Here is a 15,941-nt window from a genome sequence, read left to right on the forward strand (position 1 = left end):
AGGTTTTCTTAAACTGGAGTTAACACGCCGCCAAGGACACAGTAAGCACTGAGAAACAGCAGCTGCTATTATTACTATCAATTTAAGAGTTATTGTTAAAGAAGTGAAAGTGAGCGCGCTCAGGTGTGCGCTCGAGGCCAGCAACCTGGCTGGGTCCGCGGGGAAACCTGCGGGGCAGCACAGGGCAGGTTCGTCGGAAGCCCCACCTCTTTCCTCGCGTCCGGTCGCCCGGGCAACGCACCGCCGCGTCGCAGCCAGAGTGACGTGTAGGCGCTGGCAGCCGGAGTTCCTGGGCACAGTCGGCTTTGGCGGGGACCGCTACGGCAGTGATGACTGATGATGACTCCGAGAGCGTCCTCTCCGAGTCCCATGAAGGGTCGGAGCAGGAGCTGCCTGTTATCCAGCTGTGTGGGCTGGTGGAGGAGCTCAGGTACCGCGGGCGTGCCTGGGGGCCGCCCCTTCTCCTCCTGCGCCCTCCTCCCCGGGCGGCCTCGTACCTGGGGACCAGCATGGAGAGTATACAAGCCTTCACTGGGGAGACTTTTCCTCTTTACCTCTGCGTCTCCGCTACCTGAGCCAACAAGCCATTGATGGAGCTAGAATGGGGTGGTGTGAAGAGGGGGTGCGGCCGGTGGTAGGAAGCCCAGAGGGTAATTAGGGAAGTGAGAGTTTCAACCGGATTAGTCTCTGTTGTGCCAGACGGTGTGCTTAGCAGATCCACAATTCTGCAGCGGCAGGTTTTTCTGATGTTAAGATTCTATGATAAGGCCGGGCGCTGGGGATCCCGCCTGTAATCCCTGCACTTTAAGAGGCGGAGGCTTGCGGATCACTGGAGGTCAGGAGTTCGAGACCAGCCTAGCCAAAATGGTGAAACCCCGTCTCTACTAAAAATATAAAAATTAGCCAGGCATGGTGGCGGTCGCCTGTAATCCCAGCTAGTCAAGAGGCTGAGGCAGGAAAATCACTTGAACTCGGAATCCGGAGGTTGCAGTGAGCCGAGATCGCACCACTGCACTCCAGCCTGGGCGACAGAAAGAGACTACTGTCTCAAAAAAAAAAAAAAAAAAAAAAAATTCTGTGGTAAAACTAATACGGCAGCAGAATAGAAAGCACGCTATTGAGATGGTTTTAATATGCGGCAACATGTGCTGAACCTAGGTAAACAGACAGTAAAGAATGAGTGGCCCAATATTCTACATTTATTTTATTTTGACAGTTTGCTTTATATCTACTACTATAGCAAGTAAATTGGCTATTAAGATTCCATGATGTAGTTAAGATTAGTTGTACAGCATACTGGTCTTGCACAGAATATCCTAGCTTTAGCAGCTGAAGTACATCTACGAGTACCTTAGTTCAGAACTGAGGTATATTACTAAAAGCTATCATTTGTTAGTGCTTCTGTGTACCATGCCTTTACATATATGACCTTATATAATGACACTGCAACCCTAGGAGGTGGGTAAGGAAACAAAGACACAGAGGTTAAGTCCCTGCACTAAGTTTACACAGCAAGTCAGTGGTAGTGCTGGGCATCAAACTCAGGTGCATCTCCGCAGACTACATACACCTCGAAAAAGCAAGATACTTTGATGTATTGTGCTTTACATTCAACCAGTTTTTTTGTTTTTTTTTTTTTTTAGACAGAGTCTCACTCTGTTGCCCAGGCTGGAGTGCAGTGGTGTGTTATCAGCTCACTGCAACCTCCACCTCCCAGGTTCAAGCGATTCTCCTACCTCAGCCTCCTGAGTAGCTGGGATTACAGACACCCACCACCACACCCAGCTAATTTTTGTATTTTTAGTAAAGACAGGGTTTCACCATGTTGATCAGGCTGGTCTCAAACTCCTGACTTCAGGTGATCCCCCTGCCTTGGCCTCCCAAAGTGCTGGGATTACGGGCATGAGCCATCGCTCCTGGCTTCACTAGTCTTAAAATTCAGCCAAACAGGAATATTAAAAGTAATAACAAAAACTGCAGTTACTTTCTGACCAACCTAATAGATCAATAACACATGAAAACATCAAAGTTGTTCTTTCTCTCTTGTATACATACATATACATACTTGTATGTAACACACACATACATATGAGAAGTTAAAAAGTTGGCTGGGTGTGGTGGCTCATGCCTGTAATCCAAGCACTTTGGAGGCCAAGGCGGGCGGTTCACCTGAGGTGGGGAGTTCAAGACCAGTCTGACCAACATGGTGAAACCCCGTCTTTAAAAAAAAAAATTAAAAATTTTTTAAAAATACAAAAAGTTAAAAAGGTTATAACCTTGGCATATACAGGATAAACTAGGTATGTTATCTGTTGCTCAGTTCAAAGTTTTCCACAGTTTATGATAAACTTCCAGTTAATTATTTTTATCTATTGGGTGCTGGAAATTAAAAAAACTGAAAGACACAAACCAAAGGAAACATCTGAAGATTGTGAGTGTGTATAACTTCAAGAATATAGTCATTCAGGTTGGGCACAGTGGCTATTGCCTGTACTCTCAGCACTTTGGGAGACCAAGGTGGAAGGATCACTTTAGGCCAGGAGTTCGAGACTAGCCTTGACAACATAGCAAGATACCACCTCTACAAAAAAAATTTTAAATTAGCCAGGCATGACGTTGTGCACCTGTTGTCGTAGCTACTCAGAAGGCTGAGGCAGGAGGATTGCTTGATCTAGGAGTTCAAGGTTACAGTGAGTCCAATAGAGTGAAAACCTGTCTCTCTCTATATATCTATATCTATATCTATATACATATATGTGTGTGTATGTATATATATATTTTTTCATACTATATATATATTCATACATATATATTCATACTACATATATGTATATATATGTATAGTAATTCAGAAAGAATTTCCCAAATGGGTTCAATGATCTTTCTTTCTTTCTTTCTTTCTTTTTTTTGAGACGGAGTTTCACTCTTGTTACCCAGGCTGGAGTGCAATGGCGTGATCTCGGCTCACTGCAACCTCCACCTCCTGGGTTCAGGCAATTCTCCTGCCTCAGCCTCCCGTGTAGCTGGGATTACAGGCATACGCCACCATGCCCAGCTAATTTTTTTTGTATCTTTAGCAGAGACGGGGTTTCACCATGTTGACCAGGATGGTCTTGATATCTTGACCTCATGATCCACCCGCCTCGGCCTCCCAAAGTGCTGGGATTACAGGCTTGAGCCACCGTGCCCGGCCGGGTTCAATGATATTTGACAATTTTCAATGTAATACTAGTGTTCTGCATTTTGTAGCTCATTAAACAGATTAGTAAAAATATCAAATATATAGCACTTACTGTGTGTCAGGCCCTGTCCTAAAGGCTTTGTCTTCCTTATTGGATGTACCCTAAAATTTAGGTGCTATTCATATACCCATTTTATAGGTGAGGAAACTAAGGCACCAAGAGGCTAAGGGGTCTTGCAGGTCCTCTAGTTATTAAACACTAGTTACTTGGGGTTTAAACTCTTATTACTGGAACTTACTCAGGTACCCTGTCTTGCAGCTATTTAAACTCTGCTCTCAAAACTGAGACAGAGATGTTTGAGAAATATTACATTAAGCTGGAGCCCAGGGATCACCAACTTCCACAATCATCAGAAATTAAAATGTCAGCAGCAGATTATGCACAGGTACGCAATGGAGATCTAGAACGTTCTTTTATTTGTCCCCTTAAATGCAAGTGGTATTTGTATATCTGCCTTTGGTGTGCCCTCTGTGGCCAGTTGACCATGGGACCTTCTTCTCCCTGTTTTACTTTTGATTCTTCTTTGCCGCTCTAGGTTTCTCTTTCAAGTGAGTGTGAAGGGAATCGGGTTCAGTTAATAGTGGATTGACTCTCCCAGCATATCTTGGTTTACTTGAAAGAATTCCCTTTGGCTAGGTGCAGTGGTTCAGGCCTGTAATCCCAGCGCTTTGGAAGGCTGTGGTGGGAGGATCATGTGAGGCCAGGAGTTTGAAACCTGCCTGGACAATATCGCAAGACCCCATCTGTACAAAAGGAAATTCTTACATTAGCCAGCTGTGGTGACATGCATCTGTAGTTTTAGCTACTTGGGAGGCTGAGATGGGAGGATTGCTGGAGCCCAGGAGTTTGAGGCTGCAGTGAGCTATGATCACATCACTGCACTGCAGCCTGGGCAGCAGAGCAAGACCTTGTTTCAAGATCTTGTTTCAAACAAACAAGAATTCACTTAAATTGAGGGACTCAACTGTTTACAAGAGCCAGCCAACCACCAAAAGAAGGGAAGCAGTCCCGGCATGGGCCCTTGTCTCAAAGGGCTTTCTGTGTAGGCTTATCCTTTGACGGCCAAGCAAACCTGTATGTACCCTGGACCACCCACTTCCAACCTTTGCCTTAAATGCATAGAAAATCCAAGATGTTTATTTGTCTGTTTTGCTGAACACAACCCCCGCCCCCTGACCCAGATGCAGTTTCTTTTCTGTGTTCAGCTCAGCAAGCACCTCTGAGCTTCCCCTAACTTTGACTTGAATGCTAGGCTATAATGGATTCACAGCCTTCCCACCCTCAAGATGTTTACCCTTATTTATTTTCAGTTCATTGTCAAACCTAGGCCTTTGAAGTATTTAGTGCAAGGGCTTAGGATGGCTTGAGAAATAAACATCACCTTGGGTCTTTGTTCTCCCTGGCTGTCACTCTGGGGAACTTCCAGCAGGTCAGAGGATCATGCTGACGCCCACCTTGGGCTGTTTCATTACTAATTCCTCTTTGACAGTGACTGTTTCTCTTGGGTTGCAGTTTCGAGGCAGGCGTAGAACCAAATCCCGGACAGGTGTGGATCATGGGGTGGGCCTGACTGTCGACCAAAAACTCGAGCTAGTACAAAAGGAGCTGGAAGACACAAAGGATGACCTACAGCACATGCGGGCAAATGCAGAACGCGACCTGCAGCATCATGAGGTACACCTTCCTCCGGGTGCAGCCCGAGATGCCCAGGCTCCCCACCTCCGCCCTGGTGAGACGTACCTAGAGTGCGTGTATGTGATTGTTGGGGCTTTGGAAGAAACACTAGTAGAATGAGGAGAATCCAGAGCCTACCTTTGAGGAACTTACCACCTGCTTGAGGGGACAACACATTTTTAAACTTTTTTAATGGGAAATTTAAAAAATACACAAATGTAGAGAGGCTAGCACAACAAACCCCTATGTACTCAACACCCGGGTGCAGTGATCATCAGCATAGGGCCTCTCTTGGTTGATCAACTTTCCCTTCATCTGGCTGGGTTACTAGGAAGTGAATTCTAGACATCCTATTTCTCTGTACATATTTCAGTATATATCTTTAATATATGAATTCTTTTAGAAGACATAATCATGATAACCCTAAATGCTCTTAAATTTTTACAAAAATGTCTTAATAATACAGGCGGTTTGAGGTTTAAGTCAGCGTATTAGGGTTCTCGAGAGGGACAGAACCAATAGCATACATGTCTGTATGAAAGGGAGTTGGTTAGGGAGAAGTGGCTCACATGATTGCAAGACAAAGTCTCAGCTGTCTGCAGGCTGGGAAAAGAGAGAAGCTGGTAGTGGCTCAGTCCAAGTCTGAATGCTTCAAAACCAGGGAAGCCACAGTACAGCCTTCAGTCTGCAGCTGAACTTCCTAGAGACCCAGAGAAGCTGCTGGTACAAGTCCCAGGGTCTCAAGGCAAAGAACCTGGAGTCTGATGTCTGAGGGCAGCAGGAACATAAGCTATTGTCAAGCGTGGGAAGAAGAGGGAGAGCCAGAAGACTCAGCACACAAGCTTATCCACCTTCTTCTGCCTGTTTTGCTCTATCTGCTCTGGCAGCCAATTCGATAGTGTCCACCCACACTGAGGGTGGATCTTCTCCCAGTCCACCGACTCGAATATCAATCTCTTCTGGCAACACCCTCACAGATACAGCTGGAAACAATACTTTGCCACCTATCTAGGCATCCCTGAATCCAGTCAAATTGACACCTGATATTAACCATCACAGTCAGTGAATGGAGTGAAAAGTCCCTAGGTCAGCATTTCTATACAGCACACGTGCCCATGGTTCATGTCCTGTTACAGACCAATATAGTGCCTCTTAGTCCAATACGGTTTCCTTCAGAGAAGAAACATCACTGTTAATTCGATTGCCCATAGGATGACGTTGTTGGCTTGCATTTGAGAGCCATGTTGCGTGAAAAATAGATACTTCGGTTCTATTTTTAAAGTTTTTCTATTTTTCTGTTTCTAAATGTGGACATTCACAGAATCACACTCGTCTCAAGAGGGACCAGTCTGTAGACTCATGTCTCCCACTGATAAAACCATCTGTATCACATCAACTGATCCCGCTCTCTCATCCCTCTCTCTTTCCAAACATGCATGGTTGAATTCTAGCAAGTTAAAGGAGCTTGGGATGTGGCAGCATTATCCTGACCTGCTACATTGTGCAGTGTAAGCATCAAGTGCAGGGAGAGAGATCAGTGTGGGCTAGAGTGGTCAAAATGAATTTGTTGAGGAGGTAGGGCTTAACAGGGACTTGGCATGATCTTGAAGAATGATGGCATCTGTTTAAGGCACAGGGAAAGAAGGGCACCCCAAGTAAGAAGAATGACATGAGCAACGCAGCAGAGGTGGGCACCAGCATGGCGAGCTCATGACGTTGAGGAAGACGGTGCAATTAGAGAAGAGGATGCTTTGGAGGCTGCGTTAGGAATTCAGGTTGAGTAAGGCAGCAATTTCTTGACAGCCATGCCAAGGAGTTTATCTTCAATGTCTTAGAAAGCTGGATACTTGAGTAGGAGAGCAACATGTTGAAAGCAGCATTTCAGGTGGATTAATGTTCTACATGGAGATGATGGGGCTGGGAAGAGGCTGGTGCCTGAGGCTGGCCAGTGAAAATGGTTTTGCTCCTTGGTGCCCAGAAAAAAAGCCTGATTTAAGATGATTTGCAGTCTGGCTACAGGTATCATTCCATTTTACTATTTAAAGTAACTATGTGGCTGGGCATGGTGGCTCATGCCCATAGTCCCAGCACTTTGGGAGGCCAAGGCAGGCGGATCACGAGGTCAACAGATCGAGACCATCCATGCCAACATGGTGAAAAAAAAAGTTATAATTGTGTGTGTGTATGTGTGTGTGTTCTTATTTCAAGTCAATCTATGTTGTAGAATATTGAAAAATACAGTTAAGCTAAAAGAACATTTGAAAAAATTCACAATTTACCACTCAGAGGTAATTTCTGTTGATTTTCCATTTACCTCCTATAGATAATTTTCTATGCATATATGAATTTCTTTTAAAAAATAGTAGCACATGATTTTGTAAACTGTATTTTTCATTTAACATCTGTTTATGTCAATACAGATGTTTATTTTGTAAAATCCTTTTTTTTAGTTTTCAGAGATGGGGCCTCGATGTATTGCTCAGGCTGGAGTGCAGTGGCCATTCATGGTCGTGATCATAGCACGTGACGGCCTTGAACTTCTGGCCTCAAGTAATCCTCCTGCCTATGCTGGGACTACAGGCACCATATCTGGCTTTATAGTATCTTCTTTATTTTTTTTCGATTCCCACCCCCACCCCCAAATACTCAGGCTTGGAAATATAACGTCTTTTTAAAAAAGTAACAGGAGTTTGGGAGGCCGAGGCAGGTGGATCACGAGGTCAAGAGATCGAGACCATCCTGGTCAACATGGTGAAATCTTGTCTCTACTAAAAATACAAAAAATTAGCTGGGCATGGTGGCACGTGCTTGTAATCCCAGCTACTTGGGAGGCTGAGGCAGGAGAATTGCTTGAACCCAGGAGGCGGAGGTTGCGGTGAGCCGAGATCGCGCCATTGCACTCCAGCCTGGGTAACAAGAGAGAAACTCCATCTCAAAAACAAAAGTAACAGAAGTATCTAGTAAGAGTGCCTCTTTATTTCCCCACTAATCCATCTCTCTGGATGTAACTATGGTTCCTGTTTTGATGTATATCCTTTCAGATATTTTAATGGATAAATAATTTCAAATATGGAAATGCATATTTAGATAGATAACTTGGCCAGGCATGATGGCTCATGCCTGTAATCCCAGCACTTTGGGAGGCTTAGGTGAGTGTATCACCTGAGATCAAGAGTTCAAGACCAGCCTAGTCAACATGGTGAAATCCCTTCTCTACTAAAAATACAAAAACTGGCCTGGCGTGGTGGCAGGTACCTGTAGTCACAGCTGCTCGGGAGGTTGAGGCAGGAGAATTGCCTGAACCCAGGAGGTGGAGGTTACAGTGAGCTGAATTTGTGTTATTGCACTCCAACCTGGGCAACAGAGCAATGGATTGAGACTGTCTCAAAAAAAAGAAAAAAAAAGATAGATACCTGACACCCTGTTTTTGTTTGCTCTGTTTTTATGGATTCTATTTTTTGACGAATACTTTTAACTAATACCATTGAAATAGTCAAGTTTGTATCTTAAGGATATGTTCCTAAGACTAAGAAGAAACATAATATTTTGGGACACAAAGAGGCCTGGGAACTTAGGTTTCTCAGAGGACACATCCTTGAAGAGTTTTGGAAACGCTCTTCTCTCTTTGTGCTGACTCCTCCAGGAGATCATGGAGGAGGCTGAAATTCGATGGAATGAAGTTGAGAGAGCAGTGCATGAGTTTGAAAAAGATATTCTAAAATCCATATCTAAGAAGAAAGGGAGTATTTTGGCCACTCAGAAAGTGATGAAGTACATCGAGGACATGAACCGCCGGAGGGTGAGTTGGCAGACGAGTTTGCAGACAGAGCTTGGAAAGGGAAAACATTCTTCCAGGGTTATTATGGAAATCATCCATGTGAAGCAGCCTAGCTCCATTTGGTCCACCATAAATATTGCCCACATATGCAGATTTTTTTGCATCCCCTAAAGTGTATGAGTATATGCATGTTTTAAAATGTATGTTTGTGGCTGGGCACATTGGCTCACGCCTGTAATCTCAGAACTTTGGTAGGCTGAGGCAGGCGATCATCTGAACTCGAGGACCAGTGTGGCCAACATGGTGAAACCCCATCTCTACAAAAAATACAAAAATTAGCTGGACATAGTGGCACATGCCTGTAATCCCAGCTACTCGGGAGGCTGAGGCAGGAGAACTGATTCAACCTGGGAGGCGGAGGTTGCAGTGAGCCAAGATTGCATAACTGCACTCCAGCCTAGGTGACAGAGCAAGACTCCTTCTCAAAAAATAATAATAATAATAAAAATAAATGCATGATTATCAAGGCTAACACCAATAGTACTTCAGATTGATTTCTGTTTGTTTGTTTTGTTATTCGTTTCAAGATCTGATGTATTTTCTTGAGAAAGGTATGAGGCTGGGCTGGTCCAACCTGTCTAGAGAGGTGACTTGGGAGTAGGACAGGTAAATCTCTTTTTCAAATTTTTTTTAAAACTTTGAAAAAATTGTTATAGAGATGTGTTGCCAAGGCTGGTGTCGAACTCTAGGGCTTAAGCAGTGAACCCGCCTTGGCCTCCCAAAGTGCTGGGATTACAGGGTAAATCTCAAGCTCTTTGAGTTCCTTTGTTATCAGGAAATGGACGTTGGGCTGTTATGAGAAAAAAGGAGAATTTGGGGGTTACTCCTTCATTTCCAGAGACTTTACAACATGTCAAGCTACAGATCCTGGAGACAAAGTAGGGTTACTAACCCTAACATGTTAAGAGTGATAAGGGCCGGGCGCGGTGGCTCACGCCTGTAATCCCTGCACTTTGGGAGGCCGAGGCGGGCAGATCAGGAGGTCAAGAGATGGAGACCATCCTGGCCAACAAGGTGAAACCCCGTCTCTACTAAAAATACAAAAATTAGCTGGGCATTGTGATGCACACCTGTAGTCCCAGCTACTTGGGAGGCTGAGGCAGGAGAATTGCTTGAACCCAGGAGGCAGAAGTTGTGGTGAGCCAAGATCATGCCACTGCACTCCAGCCTGGTGACAGAGCGGGACTCCATCTCAAAAAAAAAAAAAGTAATAAAAATTATATAAACTACCGTGGGAATACAAGACCAAGAAATCATAAGATAATTTTGTCAGGAAAGGCCCCTACAGTAGCATAGACTCAAATAATCTTGAATTTGAAAGCAGTATAAAATTTGCATGGTGCAAAACCAGTGTCCTCTGCTTCTTGGTCATGAAATGTCATAGCAGCCCCAGCCTGAATAGAAGTAAAAGGACCTAAAATAAATGGCAGAATGTTAGGGCTCAAGGTTCGGTTTGCAGCCCCAGAACCGTCCACTTTTCAAACCAATAGGAAAGAGGAGAGAAATGGATTAAATGCATTAAAATGTGCCTTTATTTTTTAGGACAATATGAAGGAGAAATTATGTTTGAAAAATGTTTCTCTCAAAGTTCAGAGGAAAAAAATGGTTTTACAATTGAGGCAGGTATGTGATTCTTTCTCTCTCTCTCTCTCTCTCTCTCTTTCTTTCTCTCTCTCTCTCTCTCTCTCTCTCTCTCTCTCTCTCTCTCTCTCTCTCTCTCTCTCTTTCTTTTTAAGGTTACCGTGGTAGGCTGAATAAGGTTCTCACCCCCACTCCAAACTGTCCATATCCTAATCCCTGGAATCTGTGAATACATTAACTTATGTGGCAAAAAGGATTTTGCAGATGTGATTAATTTCAGGATCTTGAGATGGGGAGATGATCTTGAATTAACTGGGTGGCCCTATATAATCTCCCTCTTTACCAAAGGGAAGCAGGAGGGTGAGAGAAGCTATGATAACAGAAGCAGAGATCAGAGCGATGAGCATTCACGATAGGGAAAAGGGGCCAGGAATCAAGGACTGCAGACAGCTTCTAGAAGCTGGAAATGACAAGGAAACAGATTCTACCATAGAGCCTTGGGGAGAAATGCAGCCCTGTTGATTTGAGCCTCCAAACCCATGTCAGACTCCTGAACTCCAGAACTGTAAGGTAATAAATTTGCATTAAAGCCAGTAGGTTTGTGGTGATTTGTTACAGCAGCAACAGGAAACTCATACAATGACTGTGCAGGCAAATCAAAGCTTTTCTGTAGACAGAGTTGGCTTGAATTTAAAAGACCCTCAAGACATGCTGGTTGGCCCTTTCTGCAAAGTGGCCTGGGTGGCACAGTGGCATGCGCTTTGGTTGGCATGGCATCGCTACCAGCTGACCCTAATGGCTCCTAATGAAAGGCAGTAAGGCAGACATGGCTCCATCCTTTCCTAGCTCAATATTTTTATCACTAACTCGAACTTGGGCACTGATGGCATGCTCATCAAAGGGGGCTCGTGACAAGGACACAAAACTGGGTAGGAGAATTAACATGTCGGGAGCCTATTGCTTGGGTGACTTGGGATCCAGAAAGACCTCAGCAAGCTGGGACAGATTTAACAGCAGGACGTGACAAAGGACAAGCATAAGACCCTGTACTTTTGATCCCTCAAAATATCTGCTCAGGTACAGGATGGCTTAGTCATAGAGTACGTGATAAAGTCAGCTCGGCTGGTGGTGATGCTGTGGCCTAGGCTACGCTCATAGAAACACAATGCCCAGACCAAGGAAGGGGTAGCCTTGCTCTCCTCTGTGTACACATCCCCCACCTGGAGTGTCATGTCACAGGGTGAGCTCCACCCTTGAAAGAATTGGCAAACTAGAGTTCACACAGAGAGCAGGCCAGTTGTCGAAAATAGAAACCATGTCCAAGAGCCTGAGACTGATGCGGAGAGAGGGCTCAGGAAGGCCACAGCCACTGTCTCCAAGTGCTCAGGGCTGCAGCAGGAAGGGAGAGCAGAGCTGGGGCTGTGGATGGAGGTGTCAGGGAAGGAGATTTGAGTTCAGTGCAAGAAACAGTTCTGCAGTGAGTGGTCCCAGTGGAGCCGTCTGCAGATCGTCAGTTCCTGGTACTTGGGGATTCGTGCAAGCACAGGCATCTTGAAGAAGGGTTTTAAGCTAGAGATGGAGAAGAGATGGATGATCTTTAACTTTAAGGCTGCTGCTGCTACATAGAAATAACACAGACACGGGCCCTGCCCTTGAGAGCTCATAGACTAGTGGGCAGCAGTGTATGAGAAAAGGTGTGTATGTATAATTGTGTATACAGAAGCTACATACCAAGGACCACAGAGTTAAAGCTTCCAGGGGCTCAGCAGAGAGAGGGGTCACCCTCTGGTGTGGAAAACAGGTTGGGAGCATTGGAGTTAGAGGAATGATTGTATTGGGGCTTAAGGAAGTTGTGTTGTTTTGGGAAGGGGAAGAAGATGAATCCCCGGAGGAAGGATAGACAGCATGAGTGAGGCGTGGGAGTGAGGACAGCAGTTCCCAAGTTGGGCTATTGTCTACCACAAATATAAAATGGCTTAGGCCTGGCAGGGCTGGTAAGGGGGCCAGGTCAGGGAGGGAACCTTATACACGCAGGCACTGCAGGGCAGAAATAGCAGATGATCAAAGGAGGGAGAATCTATGGGCTGCTTTTCTAGGGTTTTTCATGTTAAAAACAACCTTTAAATGGCCTGATTCTTACTCTTCCTTCATGGCCCTGTTTAGGCACCACCCGCTGTGGGATGCCCTCTGTGCATGACTCAGTCTTTCATTGTCCCATGGCCTGGCTCAGGGACTTCTGTGTGCCCTCTGCCCCACTCCCCAACGTTCCCCCCGAACAACACATCCCACTGCACCATGCTGTTGAGTCAATGGCTTGCCTGTAAACCCTCAGATGCACTCCATGGGGCCAGGGAACATTGTGTTTACTGAAATCTCTATTCCCAGATGCCTAGTATGTGTTTGTTGAATGACTGAAAGATGACTGAGCTTCAAAGTCTTATCAAGAGTTGCAAGATATGAGCCATATATTCAAAATCACAACTGATGTATTGTCTTTTCTTTCATCTTTCTGAGCTGTAGAAGGAAGAGGTGGGTGAAGCCCTTCATGAGGTTGATTTTCAGCAGTTGAAGATAGAGAATGCTCAATTTCTAGAGACAATTGAAGCAAGGAATCAAGAACTGACCCAGCTAAAGCTGTCATCTGGAAACACTCTACAGGTCCTCAGTGCCTACAAAGTAAGGCCATTCCTGATGCCTCCCTGCCTCCTGCCACAAGGCTTTCCACACCCATCTTTCTGGCCAGAGGGAGGTACTTGTGCATTGCAGTTTCATACAGCGCTTAGGTGCCCCCTCGCTGTCAAGCCATGTGTCCTAAAATTCCCTGAATGCTCCCACAACCCTGGCTGTGCATGAGAACCAGAGTTTTTCTTAAAAAAAAAAAACAAACCCTATAGATAGGTAGATAGATAGATGATTCATGGATAGATAGATAGACGATAGGTAGATGATAGATAGATAGACGACAGGTAGATAGATGATAGATAGATCTAGATAGATAATAGATGATAGTGATAGATGATAGATAGATGACTGATAGATAGACAGACAGACAGACAGATAGATAGATAGATAGATAGATGCCCGAGTCCCACCCTGACTAATTGAATTGGGGGGGCATAGATAGCTAATAGATGATAGATAGTGATAGATGATAGATAGATGACTGGATAGTTAGATAGACAGATAGATAGATAGATAGATAGATAGATAGATAGATAGATAGATAGATAGATGCCCGAGTCCCACCCCGACTAATTGAATTGGGGGGGGGGTGTATCTTATTTATTTTGTTTTGTTTTTTTGTTGTCATTGTTAATTCTCCAAGTGATTTTTATTCATGGTGAGTTTTGAGAACTAACCACATTCAGAGTCCTGTTTAATTTGACTCTAAATGTGGTTAGTTCTCAACTCACCATGAGTAAGAATTGCATTATAAGCACTTTCCTGTAAATCTGCTATAAATCAGAAAACTACTAAATAATTTGTCATCCAAACAGAACCCTTTTGGGAGGGAAAAGAGGCACTATTAATAACTAAGCAGAGACTATAGACACACACAGGGCCTGGCCCCAGCAGACCAGGCCATCTGGGCACCCAGCTAGAGACCATCTAACGCAATATTCAGCAACTGCAGGCCGGTGTATCCCACCCACTGCCCTGTAAGCTGAGAATGGTATTACAGAAGAACCTTTATAATTGATTTGATGATAGAAAACACTAACTTGAAATCAAATGAAGCAAAATTGGTTTCTTCCCCAGAAATTCCGTTTCTTTCATTAGTAGACCTGTAGTCTAAAATATTGTACTCAATGATTATCTTTTGAATTGAATCAATAAAACATTGGTAGGATTTTTTTCCTATTGTTAATATAAGTACATAATACCCACAGTTTTGCTTCTGGGTTTGCAAAGCCTAAAATATGTACTGTCTGGTCCTTTACGGAAAGGTTTTGCTGACCCCTCGCATAGTGCCCAGGTGGCAATGGTGGCTGTGGCTTAGGTAGCTTGCAGGTGGGCTCTATTTGGCCCACACAGTTTAAAAATGTAAATGTGAATGTGTATAGACCAGGTTTATGTTTGTTCAACATTTTCCTTTTACAAATGAAAAATCTGAGGGCCAAAGATACAGAATAGACAGGACGCAGTGGCTCTTACCTGCAATCCCAGCACTTTGGGAGGCCTAGGCAGGCTATCACCTGAGGCCAGGAGTTTGAGACTAGCCTGGCTAACATGGCAAAACCCTGTCTCTACTGAAAATAACAAAAAATTATCTGGGCATGTTGGTATACACTGTAATCTCAGCTACTTGAGAGGCTGAGGCACAAGGATGGTTTGTACCCCTGGGGGCAGAGGTTGCAGTGAGCCAAGATCATGCCACTGCACTCCAGCCTGGACAACAGAGCAAGACTCAGGCTCAAAAAAAAAAAAAAATGCAGAGTATTAGCCAAATTCAAGCAACAAGTTACTGACAAAGCTGGGACTCCCAGTCTAGCATGCATCCCACCTAACTCAGTGTGTATCCCACCCAACTTCCTTTCCCAGCAAAAAGTATGTAGAAAACAGTGTGTCAGCATTCTGAAATTTATGTTTCATAAACATCCAACAATTTTCCACTTTTAGCTTCTCTTATCAGTTTTTAGCTTATCTGATCACTGTTATTTCTAGAGGAGGCCAATTCCTGTGACTTCCAGGCGCTTGTTGCCTGGAGAGCGAATTGTACTTGGTTAGATTACATTGGACCTTGATCTCGTCCTTCAGAATCAATTAAGTAGCACAGGCCTGCCTGGTCTTGTGCAGGGAAAGCCAAGGGTTTTGGAAATGGAGCTACTGATTTTTAAAATCAAACTCCCAGGCTGCGGGATCTGACCTCTTGAGGATGGGTCTAAACGCACAGTGCAGATTGCTTGCAGTACCCGAGATCAGCAGCACAGGCCACAGTGGGCAGAGTGAGTCATTCCTGGGGGAAATGGAGGCAGCACAACTGACTTGTGGAGTCAGACCTTGCCTGTGCTTGAATAGGGGCTCCTCCTCCTGAGGGAGGTGCTTCATCTGGGCAAGATTCTTCCCCTCTTATTTTATTTTTTTTGAGACGGAGTCTTGCTCTGTTGCCAGGCTGGAGTGCAGTGACACAATCTCGGCTCATTGCAACCTCTGCCTCCCGGGTTCAAGTGATTCCCCTGCCTAAGCCTCCCAAGTAGCTGGGACTACAGGCCTGCGCTACCACACTCAGCTGATTTTGTATTTTTAGTAAAGATGGAGTTTCACCATGTTGGCCAGGATGGCCTCAATCTTTTGACCTTGTGATCCACCTGCCTCAGCCTCCCAAAGTGCTGGGATTACAGGCGTGAGCCACCATGCACAGCCCAATTCTTTACCTCTTAGAGGCAAGTTTTGTGCCACCAGGATGGTGCTCTGTCTAGTATATCTTGTGTCCCCAGCATCAAGGACAGTGCCTGGATAAACCAGGTACTTGGCCAATATTGTTGAATGAACTGCTCACAGTATAGGTGCGTACTTAGTAGGCATGAGAGAGTGACAGGAGGGGCCACTTTGATATAAATATCAAATATTCATTCTCCCAGCAATCAAAAAATGAAAATAAAGAA

General features: G+C 44.7%; 1 protein-coding gene across 3 annotated transcripts in view; it reads left to right on the top strand.

Moving 5' to 3' along the window:
- Positions 1–283: 283 nt before the first annotated feature.
- Positions 284–15,941, top strand: part of CFAP263 (cilia and flagella associated protein 263) — a 35,003-nt gene continuing 19,345 nt past the window's right edge. For 2 of the 3 annotated variants that reach the window (XM_078357841.1, XM_002760980.5), the window contains exons 1-6: positions 284–430; positions 3,501–3,627; positions 4,755–4,916; positions 8,560–8,715; positions 10,297–10,377; positions 12,856–13,011. In XM_078357841.1, coding sequence (XP_078213967.1) covers positions 330–430; positions 3,501–3,627; positions 4,755–4,916; positions 8,560–8,715; positions 10,297–10,377; positions 12,856–13,011 — 783 coding nt within the window. In that variant the 5' untranslated portion in view covers positions 284–329. The remainder of the gene's footprint in view (positions 431–3,500; positions 3,628–4,754; positions 4,917–8,559; positions 8,716–10,296; positions 10,378–12,855; positions 13,012–15,941) is intronic. The other variant, XM_078357842.1, reaches the window with a different exon arrangement.

This window comes from Callithrix jacchus, chromosome 20 (assembly GCF_049354715.1).
Source record: "Callithrix jacchus isolate 240 chromosome 20, calJac240_pri, whole genome shotgun sequence".
Taxonomy (NCBI): domain Eukaryota; kingdom Metazoa; phylum Chordata; class Mammalia; order Primates; family Cebidae; genus Callithrix; species Callithrix jacchus.